At 39.9% G+C, this 12331-nt stretch overlaps 1 protein-coding gene across 15 annotated transcripts in view; it reads right to left on the minus strand.

The window, feature by feature from the left end:
• The window catches only part of kcnq1.2 (potassium voltage-gated channel, KQT-like subfamily, member 1.2), a 172674-nt gene that overhangs the window by 129518 nt on the left and 30825 nt on the right, over positions 1 to 12331 (minus strand). For 11 of the 15 annotated variants that reach the window (XM_044194390.1, XM_044194397.1, XM_044194395.1 and 8 more), the window contains 5 exons: positions 11744 to 11881; positions 8303 to 8459; positions 4302 to 4328; positions 2723 to 2776; positions 2244 to 2361 (listed from right to left, as the gene is read on the minus strand). In XM_044194390.1, coding sequence (XP_044050325.1) covers positions 2244 to 2361; positions 2723 to 2776; positions 4302 to 4328; positions 8303 to 8459; positions 11744 to 11881 — 494 coding nt within the window. The remainder of the gene's footprint in view (positions 1 to 2243; positions 2362 to 2722; positions 2777 to 4301; positions 4329 to 8302; positions 8460 to 11743; positions 11882 to 12331) is intronic. The other 4 variants (XM_044194396.1, XM_044194393.1, XM_044194391.1 and 1 more) reach the window with 1 other exon arrangement.

Genomic DNA, 12331 nt, shown 5'->3' on the forward strand with positions numbered 1-12331 from the left:
TTATGGCTGGAAGGTGTGGAGAAACTCCAATACCTGGATCTAAAACAGCAGAAAACTGATACAGTGTGTGTGCACGCCTCAGGCAGTATGGGTGGATGTGGTAGCTGTCTGGAGAAATCCAGATAAGGTTGCCAAATGCCAGTTCTGTCCTTGATGGCGTGACACCAGGGGCAAAACAAACCAGCTGTTATGAGAATGTGCCCAGCATGGCCCAAATCTGAGCTTGGCTGTTACAGCTGAGTTATGGGCACAGCAGCCCTGCAATGGATACAAATAGACACTGTAGTTGGAAGACTCACTCTCACACACTCACGCATTAACACCCAGTGGTCTCACGCCCACATGCACATGCAAATGGTCAGACACACACAAAAAAAGGTAATTAAAAAAATGTCATTTTTAAGAATATCCAGATGATTTCTACAGCTGCTCAAGGGACGTTAATTATGAATTAACTGGCAGAAAATCAGACTACATGCTTATGCTCTAATTAACTGTGTAAGATCCAATCGTAACATAAAATGTTTTAAAATAGTTCACTGTATAATTGACTGTAACAAAGGTTGTATTAATGATAATGATACTAGGAATGTCATGAACAAACAGGCCCCTAAAACAACAGGCTACGGGCTGTTTTATGGCATATTGTACCAGCATGTTGCCTGCATACTGTAAAAGAGTAGCCCTGTCTTCTATTAGGAAAACAAAGGTTAGATTACTAGACATGACATGTTTCTCTGCATATTCTTTTAAACCAAGCTCACACTTTTCACAGAGTATTCAGTGCCACTTTAGGAGCACTTTGGGTTTCAATGTCTGCCACTTTGACAGTAATAAGTATGGTAGCTGGTTGTTGTGCAACGGTTTCTCAAACCATCGGGGTTCACTCCCAAATGTCTGAACATTAAAACATTTCATAAATTTCTATCAGTCATTTTATGATGTATGATAGTGACAATGACATAGCTCAGACAGTCTATAATAAAATGGCACAGCACACACAACCATAGGACTTTACTTTTTAGTTACCAGACGTAGTTAGTTACTTCTTTACACATCAGCACACTGCATTAGGTCTCAGTTAAATAAATCTTACTTGATACAAGGACGGCCACTACACTTTTAGATACTAATATAGCACAGACACTGTGTGAGGACAAATGTTTGGCTATGGCAGGAAGTTTCAAGCATGAACCAAACTTATTCTTATTCTTAACAGCCTAGAAAATAAAATATCTTTAATCACATTTTCCAGAAGTGACGCACATATCAAATTTTAAAAGATTAATAGGAGTTTGGGTAGTGGCTAGTCATGGTTTCTATGGTATGTCAAAGCTGATGTTTTTCCATGCTCTCCCTTTGACCAGCAGATAAGATCAGGGTGGATGGAAGGGTGGAGAGGTGGAGAAAGGGGTAAAAAAGAGAGAAGAAGAATAATAATAGCAGGAGAGCCAGTACAGTACCTTGTGGAATTCAAGTGCTGTGTGGAGAAAGCATTCTGGACCAATGCCACGAACAGGCAGGTAAAAAGACAGCAAGAGAGAGAGGAAACGTTCTGCTGCTCATATCTCTTGTTATACACTTAAAGTTTGTTTTTACTTGAATGAAAGTATTGGATTATCCTCTGTGGGTGTAGAGCATTGTATCACCATTTAGATATTTTAAACTAAAACTAGAAATTGAAGGAAACTGTGGAAACAATTGTTTTTGTAGCAACATGCGCTGCTACAGCACGTTAACACAGGAAGCAAAGAATATCTAATTACATCAGAATTACATTTCGGTTCACATTAATGGAACTCATTTGAATGAGCAGGTCAACGGGAGGAAGACCATCATAAAGCATTTACAATTCACACAGCAACCAACAGCAGTAAATTCAATCCTATGAGGGCATGTAGTGTCAAGCCATCCAGTACCTTAGCATGTCCTACAACCTATTGAGTGGGATTTCTTTGACATTTCCCTCAAGACTAAAGGGATAATCCCCTTTATAACTCTCTGTACCTGATATGGCCCTGGACATCGAGAGTCTCTTTAACCCTCAAGAGTGTTCAACAAAACAACTTAATTTAGAGAGCAGCTAGAGGGGCTCTCTGGTCTGACAAAAGGCCTTTCGGTACTAAGACGAGTAGGGAAATCAGTATTATATGTATCAAAGAATGGAGGTCAGTGCAGAGTGAGGAATCGGAGGGAGATGGGGGCTCCAGAGAAGAGCAGAGGGGAAATTTTCTGGGACTTACTGAGCTTTGTTAGTCACGACAGGCAGGGGAATGTCCTCACTCATGTAGTCCAGTTCATCGGTTAAGCTGTTGGCGCGGGAGATGTCGAAGGAGGTGTTGTTATCATGATTCCTCTTTACTGCAAAGAACAGAGATAACAGATAATATTTCCAGTACACTTATATTGAGCTGGTTAATTTATACTGAGGGTATGTTTTTTCAAATGATTCATATTTATTTGAAAGAAAAATGTGATAGTTGCAGTGCATATCTCTGACATTACCAGATACGTCAGAAGAGTTCAAGTATTAATGCACATAGTTTGGCTTCTTTAACGAACTATTTTACATCATAGAGGAATTAATTTTTTATGTTAAACTATTATTCAGCTTAAGACAAATAACAAAGTTGGTCCAAGGCAAAATAAGCTGAGAAGTGCAGATATCCTAAATTGTGTGTATGAGTAACATTAAAGCAGACACAAAGAAACAGAGAGATACCTGGAGAGCCAGGGCAGCTCAGAGTGAAAGATGACCAAGAATGATGAGGAGGGCCTGATGTCATGTAAAAAAAATTTCAAATAGGACAAAAGCAAGAAAGGAGAAGAAGGGGAAAAAAAGAAGAAAGAAAAAAGTTTCAACAAGTGCTAAATTTTTGAATTAACACGGAGATTTTCAAAAGGATGCAAACTTCTATATATGAGAAGAAATTAAGTAATTTTAGGGTGGAATTATCTCATGTCAGCGGGGGGGAAAGTATTTAGGTTATATATTTTTTTAACAATTTTTAAGAGGAAACAGAAATTGCAGTGTAGTTCAACAGTGCAGCTGGCTTGCTGCTGGCTTGCTGCTGGCGTGGCTAAAAACAACAGCAAAGAACAACATGTGTAGCGGGGTCTTGAACTGCAGTCAGACTGTCGGCGTCTGAGTTTGACAAGTCTCTCCTACAAACCACCAGGCCTCCATTGGAGGCAAATCTGTGTCCAAGGACAGAACGACCATTCCAATTCAAGCAAAATCCATTCAACCTCTCTTGTACTCCATCATCGAGTTTGTTTAACATTATCCGATCCGGAAGCAGAGACAACGACTGAGAGAGAGAGAGAGAGACAGGGAAGGAGAGAAAGTGAGAGAAAGAGAGGGGAGGTGGGTAACCAGAGCTAATAACAGCCACCTTTAGCCTCAACTTTAGCTCACCGAAGGAGATGTGAACTGGCTTATCGGCTATGCAAACAGGATAAGAGTTTATTAACAACATGTAGTATATCTGGCCCATCAGTGCAAATGTGTTTGGTTGGGAGAGTATGGGCCAAGGTCAGGAGAGGGATAAAGAAAGAATCAGTGCAGAGAAAAAAAGACGAGTGAGATAGAGGTACAGAGAGAGAGAGAGAGAGAGAGAGAGAGAGAGAGAGAGAGAGAGAGAGAGAGAGAGAGAGAGCCATTGAGAGATTCTCAGACAGGGAGGTGGGTGGGGTCAGACATAAGTGGAGCGATAAGCCGGACACTGACTAAATCAAACAATGACCAGTTTATTTCTGACCACTGGAGCTCCACAATGGCCGCTTATCAACTCCTCCCTCCCTCTCTTTAGTGTCCCAGTCTAGGTCCCCACGGTCCCCTAGGCCCCTGTCCATTCCTAGCCAGGCCTTGGCAGGACACCCAGTAAAGAAAACAGGCCAGGTCAATCCAGGACCAGTGTCTGAGTCTCTCTGCTTGGCTCTGGTGGGGTCCGGTTGGGGACAAAGGCCCAGCCAGCCAGCGAGTCTAATTAAAATACTGTCTGGACCACATTAAAAAGGCAGGCTAGCTAATGATTAACACAGAGGAGTTTTTAATAGGAGAAAAAAAAACTACTACTTAACCAGTGGAAGGGGCTACTGGTTAGACCACATATACACTATATATTCACCCTTTGTGTTTGTAGTTTTGACAAAAAATAACTGGTATTTAAAACAGTGGTCATTATTGTTTTCTTGTCACTTGGCTTATGGTACAGTTTATGCCTTACCATACAAGATTATGGCATGGAAACTTGAGAGAGGTACCGTGAGACCTGTGATGGGGAGTTAGAAGGACTCACCTGCTTGTCTGAACATTCTGGTGATTCCTGCAAAGAAAGGCAGAAATATTATTAATATGGGACTGCGACATGGCTTCAAAGCCAAAATGACAACTAATGTAATCAACAATCTCTATCAGTTCCTGCTTTGCAACACAGCAGCATTTCTGATGCACAATCATTTCCTCCTTTATTTAAGTATGATTTTATGTTCAATTCAATTCAAATTCAATTTCCACTTGAGATGTTTCTACAACTTGATCGGAGTCCACCTGTGGTAAATTCAGTTGACTGGACATGATTTGGAAAGGCACACATCTCTCTATATAAAGGTCCCACAGTTAACAGTGCATGTCAGAGCACAAACCAAGCCATGAAGACCAAGGAATTATCTGTAGACCTCCGAGACAGGATTGTATCGAGGCACAGATCTGGGGAAGGGTACAGAAAAATCTCTGCAGCATTGAAGGTCCCAATGAGCACAGTGGCCTCCATCATCCGTAAATTGGAAGAAGTTTGGAAGTCTGGCCGCCCGGCCAAGCTGAGCGAGAGTCTGGACCTCAGACTGGGGCGAAGGTTCATCTTCCAAGGGGACAACAACCCTTAGCACACAGCCAAGATAATAAAGGAGTGGCTATGGGACAACTCTGTGAATGTCCTTGAGTGGCCCTGCCAGAGCCCAGACTTGAACCCGACTGAACATCTCTGGAGAGATCTGAAAATGGCTGTGCACCGACGCTCCCCATCCAACTGGATGGAGCTTGAGAGGTCCTGCAAAGAAGAATGGGAGAAACTGCACAAAAATTGTTGGAGCAATTGCTCCAACAAAGAAATGAGCAAAGGCTGTGAATACTTATGTACATGTGATTTTTTTCGTTTTTTATTTTTAATAAATTTGCAAAGATTTCAAACAAACTTCTTTCACGTTGTCATTATGCTCTATTGTTTGTTGAATTTTGAGGAAAATAATTAATTTAATCCATTTTAGAATAAGGCTGTAACATAACAAAATGTGGAAAAAGTGAAGCGCTGCGAATACTTTCCGGATGCACTGTATATTAGCGGACTCATAAACCCCTACAGCAAAATCTAAAATTTAACCAGTTTGCTATTTAGAACAAATATTTCATAAAACTGTTAAACATTTGCATCTCTCTGATTTTTTTATTTTTAAGGAATCCAGCAGCCCAGTACCAAGTTGAAAGAGTGATGGTTAAAACAATAAATAAAAAAGCAGCAGCCCTGGTGTTGACAGTTAACATTGCAGATCCCCATTTTATGGCTGGATCTGAAGCAGAAATCATACAGTCCCATGCTGTTTCAACCCTTCACATTATCATTAGTGACAGCAGGCTGCAGGCTTTGACTTCGTTATGTGGTTTTATGCCATCTACAGCTTGGCCAATTCTTTTTTCCACTCCATAGTCTCAGCATGTGTATTTATTTATGAGGATTTACTGATTATATTAGCAAAACATTAAAATTATTATATCATAAGATCTGCACGTTGACAGCTTGTATATATGTAAATATGAGAATGAATAATGTACTATCTAACTGGTTTGACATTAAGTCTGATTTGATTGTGTTTTCCACTTAAGACATATGTTCTCCTTCATTATCTAAGATCCACCGAATTAAGCAGGAAATTAGACAACTTTTCCCCTCGTTAGTGGTTATTCTTCTAGCGATGATCTGCCTTTATGTCAAGTTTATGTCACTCCAGCTCCTTTTATGATTGCACGCTTTGACAGGAAAAACTCATAAAGTGCATTTATTAACCTGGAGTCTGGGTCAATTCATTTGGCGGGGATGGCTTTTAACACAGGAAGTTAAACCACTGCGCCGTAAACCAACCAGCCATCAATCATATAATGTGTACATAGATCTGCATAAAAAAAAAACAGCCTAGTTTCCATTGTTATGTATGAGTGCTGGCAACAATTATTAACCACTATAGGTCAAATTTTGTAATTATCTGGATACTGAATGATCTGAAATCAACACAATTATTTTGTGCTTTTTTCAGCCTGATGACAAAAAGAAAAGACAACTTGGCTTCAGCATGACTGCGGCAATATTGGTAAACTTCAAGTGGAATAACAAGACATTCCCACTTGTAACCTTGACAAGCCCATATTTTAAAGTTTTTTCCACTTAAGCCCAGTGTGAGTGTCTGTGGCCAGCAAAGGGGACAAGTGAAGCAGTAAAGAGCTTGTAACCATGACCTCTAATCACCACTGAGACTGTAATGGCTTCCATCTGGCCTACTGAAGACACCTGGCAGCCATCTTGGGTCTAAGGGGATCAGGATAGGGCCTCTGTTTACTGTGTGAAAACGAGAAACCAGCACATAACAACTCCCATAATGTGTAACGGTCTCCACTGTATGAACTGAGAGAACCAAACTGCAATGTTTTGCAGAAGAGTAGCTCTAAAAATCACATTGAAAGAGGTTGTCTATTCTGTAATTACTTTGTACTTCCAAGTTATAATATTTACCATGTTAACCATCTTAGTTAAGCATGTTAGCATGATAAAATTTACTAATTAGCACTAAACACAAAGTACAGTTGATGGGAATGTCATTGTTTTTGCAGGAATTTGGTCATAACCAAAGTATTGGACAAATTGAAATTTTGACGGCGCTAAATGAAAACTTAAGGGATCACCAAAGTGATTACAATCGACAATCATTGCTATAGTTGTTGAGACATTTCACAAAAAACAAAAATTAAACATTTCATGGTGGCCCTAGAGGAAAAGTCACAGGAACACCAGTGTCATTAGGATTCGTCATCTACGGGCCATGGATGTCTTTTCAAAATTTCTTGGCAATCCATCAAGTAGTTAGTGAGATATTTCAGTCCGGACAAAAGCGGTGGACCAACCGACCAACCAACCAACTGACCAACCGACCGGCTGACATTGCCATCCCTAGGGCCACACTACTAGTGTAGTGTAGTGGCTATGTATCATGTCTTACCAATATATAGCTCCACAAAGAATGAACTAATGAGATGGCGATGAGTTACTACGATTTAGCATGATCTCTTGCCATGCCGCAGCAGTAACAGCAGTGAGCACCCAACAGAGTACAGAGTGGATGCCATCTTTAGCCATTTATTGCCATCAGATCTAGGTGACACAGTCAAATGTTGGTTTTCTAGTTTCTAGCTTTTGTGGTGACTCTACTAGCCTAAATTTGTAAAAAAAAAAAAATAAATAAATAAAAAAAAAAATAAATAAATAAAAAAAAAAGCATTATAAGATTTGTTAAGCTGGCAAAATAATTATTTGGGGGATCTTACTTTATGCTTATCTATAGTATTTATTTTCACAGACATTCACAATAAAGATGACAAACACTTGCCAACACAAAAGTACAAGCTGACAGCTAATATATCTAAAGCAAGTGCCATAAAAAATGTCATTCATCATGGAGTTTTTTTTCCCTGAATGCAAGAACACATCAAACTTTTACTGAAATAATGGATTTCCAAGGCCTTTAAGGCAGCATGACATCATTTCACAGCCCTCAACGCACATTATTTCATCAGACAAAATTGTATTAAGAGGAAAGGAAAATAGCTGTTTTCATTACTGCAGTAATTCACTTCGTCAAATGTCCTCCACATGACAGAGGCTTCATTGCCAGCTGGCCTTGAACTGTATCAAAACGGCAAAGATAGCTTCACAATGATATTCACTGCAGTTCAAAAACACCTTCACAAAACATGGAATTCTGAGGTATCAAGTTTTGAATAAAAATTATTAAAATTAAGTCAGTTTAATCAAGCAATAATAAAACAGGGCTCCTTGCTTATATGTGTAATCTTGGCTAGTTGACTTGTCTGGGACTGAGTTGTTGGAAGAAAGGCAATTTATAGAGGTTAGCTGATTTTCTTTCAAAAACATGCACTACAGTTAGTAAGTGACAATAACCCTTGATATCTATTTGATATTAATTTTGATATTGTACATATAGTAAAATAAGATCAGTGCTCTTTCCAGTATATTACCTTCAACAGCCTCCCTTGGCTCTTCCAGGAAAAATGAGACATCTTTCTTCTCCACTGAGTCATCAATGATGATCTGGGGGATCGATACAGCCCTCTCTGAGGCCACAACCATAGAGCCATTACCTCTGGACTTCAAACGTCTCTTGGTCCCCTTTTTCTGACAGACAAAGGAAACATCAACCCAGTTGATAAACCAAAAGTGTGTCAGGACTATCATGATGATAAGTTGCAATCACAATTAATAGAGTCTTCTACACCTACAAGATCAATAAAAAGCAGAGGTGCGAATCTGAAGTCACCAAACTGTACACTCTCCACTCCTTGGCTGCACAAAGAAATTCTGTCCATGAAAATCACAAACAGAATCAGTGACAAGGTTCAACCTGGGTGGAGTCCAAAGCCCACCGAATACACACTATTGTTACATATTGACTTATCTGCCATAGTGACAAGACACCTCCACCATAGAGGCTTAGAACATGGCCCACTCGATGTTCTGAACTGCTCTTTGCTATACAGGCACAACCAACAGCCAGAGCATTCATCTCTGCAACATACAGTCACACGGAGAGTCCTTTCGTTCTCCGAAGAAAACTCCAACAGAATGCCAGGAGTTTGGTTACAAAGGTGTTGCTGTGCACAGACGTTAGCCCAACTATATCTAGTTGGCACCATTCTACCTTTACAGAATATCCGAAATTCCACATCCCAGTACCCAGTTTGTGTAGCCAGACATCAGTCCACCAGGGCCCCTGTCTTTGCCTGCCATTTGACAGGCAATGCATCAAACACCTAGCCTAGCATGGTTTTGGGTTTGTGTCTAGTTGAGTTCCTGTTTTATTTTGAAATACTCTCCTTTCCTCATGTGTCTGGTAGTTTTGCTTCCTGTTGTTGATTGCTTTGATTGTTTTCACCAGTGTCAATTAGTTTCACCTGTGTCTGGTTGGCTCCCCTACCTGAGTGTATTTAGTCTGTGTTCTTCCTTTGTGATATGTCAGATTGTCGTTGTATTCTGTGTCAAATGTCCTGGCATTTGGGTCCTGTGTTTCTTGGACTAGTTCTGTTTCTTTTGGACCGCGCTGGATTTTGGATTTTCTGTCTGCTCATTTATGGCTTTGCCTGTGTTCTGGACTGCCTTTTCTGAGTTTGATCTCTGCCTGCTTGTCAATCCATGTAAGCCCTTGTGCAGCCATTACCCTGAACTGCATTTCTCTGCCTCCGTTGTCTGCATTTTGGGTCCTACTCCTGCTTTCCTGCTCGACACACCACAACATAGCCTTGCAGGTGGCGTGGTAACGTGGTGGTGGCCCCATAGTACTTACTGAGCCTGGCCTTATGAGCCCATCAACCAATTGTTCACCAGCAAGCTTCTCTCACAGTTCTGGATCCAGTACAGCTTCACTAATATATGTGGGGTCCCTCTTTTCAGAAAAGCAAAAAGCCCTCTGTGCTTTACTTACTAATGTATTTTGACGGTGTGAAAATCTTCACTGAAACTACTGGTTGTTAATTTTTTTTTTTGTGCTACTCTAAAGTAGGCTCACTTCCAGTGCTGTATGTTACAATGAGTAGGGATTACAATTTGTCTTACAGTAAATAATTTATACTCCATTTAACATGCACATCTGTCTTACAAATTTAAGATTGTAAAGACGAGCTGAACATTAATTTGCTCCAAGTTCTAGCCTGTTAGCAACACAGTACAGTTAAATACATTGCAGGTGTTAAATTGTCCAGAAAATGTTTTCTCTGAACAATGAGTGAACTTATCCAGCCATTTCAATCAAGTGTTTAAAAAGCCACGCTATGCCAAAAACATGGAAAAACTAAAAGACATTGTTTTCTTTTAGTACCCGTGTAGTTCACATTGTTGTTTATACATCATAATCTTACCAACTTTTGTGCTTGGATGCTGGCGACATAAGCAGTACATGTTTAATCTCCATTTCTTTGAGTGAGATCATAGCTATGTGTTGTGTGAGTCAGTGAGTTTCTGAGAACCTAAATGGTGCCTCCAGTCCAATCCTTATATCCACTGACCCAAACCAATGTCATGGATGTGGCCTTTATAGAAACTCAATTATTTGGATTCAGTGGCTCAGACTTTGGCATTGACAAGTGGCCAGCAGTTCAATCCAAATACCAGAGGTTTGAATGACTCATTAGTAGAAATAGTGAGAGAGGGAGGTGGTGGTGGGTGTTGTGAGATTGAAAGACAAAAAACAAAGAGAAAACAGAAAGATGAAAGGGCATGAAGAAACTAACAGACACTGAGTTTAAGAGAGAGAAAGACAAAAAAGAGACTAATGGACTTAAATATAAAGAGGAGGGGGAGAAAAAACATTGTGAATGAGAAAGAAATAGACAAGGCAGATAGGGGCAGAGGAAAATATGCAGAAAGAGAGGAGACAGGAAGAGCAGTGAAGAAAAGGAGTGAAATGAAGTCTGTTAAACAGAGAAGAAACAGTAGAGGATTCTTGAAAGACAGAGAAAGGGGAAAGAGAGGAAAGTCAAGAGGAGAAAGTCACATGCTGGAACAGAAAAGAGCGGAAGCAGCCTTCATTCTTCCCAATACATGTGGGTTCAATGCCACACAAAGATTTTTTTGTTGTTGTTCTACTAGACAAAGGTTTACTCCCATGAGAAAGGCGGCGGTGACATCATCTCAACTGACTGAGTCTTTGTCCAGCAGAGACAAAGGCCTCGAGTCATCCTAGTGGAGTCAGGCCTGGGGGCTGCTGTGTGTGCATGTATTTGTGTGTTGTGTGTCCTTCTGCGTGTGTATGTTTGTGGGAACTGGCCCTTTTATGCTGTATGGCCTAGGCGCAACATAGCTAATATTGTTGTGAAAGGTGAACTGCACAAGGAGACAATATGGTGTGGGCCAGACTTATGTAAATCCACCCTGCAGTATCCCAGTCTGACAGCTTTTTCTGACAATGCTCTTTTGTAGATGTTCCACACCTCAAGTTCAAAGGATTCTTTAAAATGTCTATTAAGAATATGTTTCGCTCATATATGAGAGAGATATATATGTGTATTATAATTCCATAATGTCATATCTACAACCAGAAAATTAGCAAACAAATTGTCATATGACCTAAGTTTAAAGACCGGATGCTGTTATTTTTCGGGGGGGGGGGGGGTGTTTCACCTTTTATTGGATAGATCAAAGTAAAGAGACACAATAAACAGTGGAAGACAAAAAGAGAGACAAAGATGTGAAAAAATGTCACTGGCTGAAGTCAAAGCCAGGATGTCACAAGGTACCTACCTTGTCCCACCCTGCCTAAGCCCACTGCATCAGACTGCATATAGAGCGGTTTCAAAAGGAAAGACTTGCCCTGTTCTTTTGAGTAAATTAATCGCTACTGAAAACTGTACAAAACATGAGCCACACAATACCCTTGGCTCTAAATTTAAGTTAAACTGGATAATTACCGATATGTTCAGTTTCCTGACGTGAGGGCTGGAGTTGTCAGATTCCACTGTGGTCACAGCCTCTGGAGTGAGAACATACATTTTCCATGTAGCAGCACAGCCACATGGTTTCTCTGCTGCATAGCACCTCCAAAGCGTCTGTAGAGGACAGGTTAAAGCATAGAACTAGTGTTAGTCAATGCATTGATCCACATAACCTGTAATAATTTTCCTATTTTAATATATTCCCCCAATACAAATTTAAAACCAACCACAGGACTATGCAAGTGATGCCACAATATTAGCCAGAAATTCAGTGGCATGTGTAAATTGCTTTAATAACTATTGATGGTTTTTGGTTTAACTTTTTCATATTTCTTTCAGCAAATAAATCAAACAATGTTTTCTGTAATATCTCCATATATTTACTGTTTATATTTGTCTACCTTATTATTAGCTTGTCAGTCACATGTAAAGCAATTTGAATTGCACTAAGAACTATGAAATGAGCTATTCAAGTTAAGTTTGATTGATTGATAATATTCAACAATATTTTATTAATTGTATTCTATTCATGGTATTTTCATACAAAAAACATTTGTTCAAAAA

The sequence above is a fragment of the Siniperca chuatsi genome, linkage group LG4 (genome assembly GCF_020085105.1).
Source record: "Siniperca chuatsi isolate FFG_IHB_CAS linkage group LG4, ASM2008510v1, whole genome shotgun sequence".
NCBI classification, from domain to species: Eukaryota; Metazoa; Chordata; class Actinopteri; order Centrarchiformes; family Sinipercidae; genus Siniperca; species Siniperca chuatsi.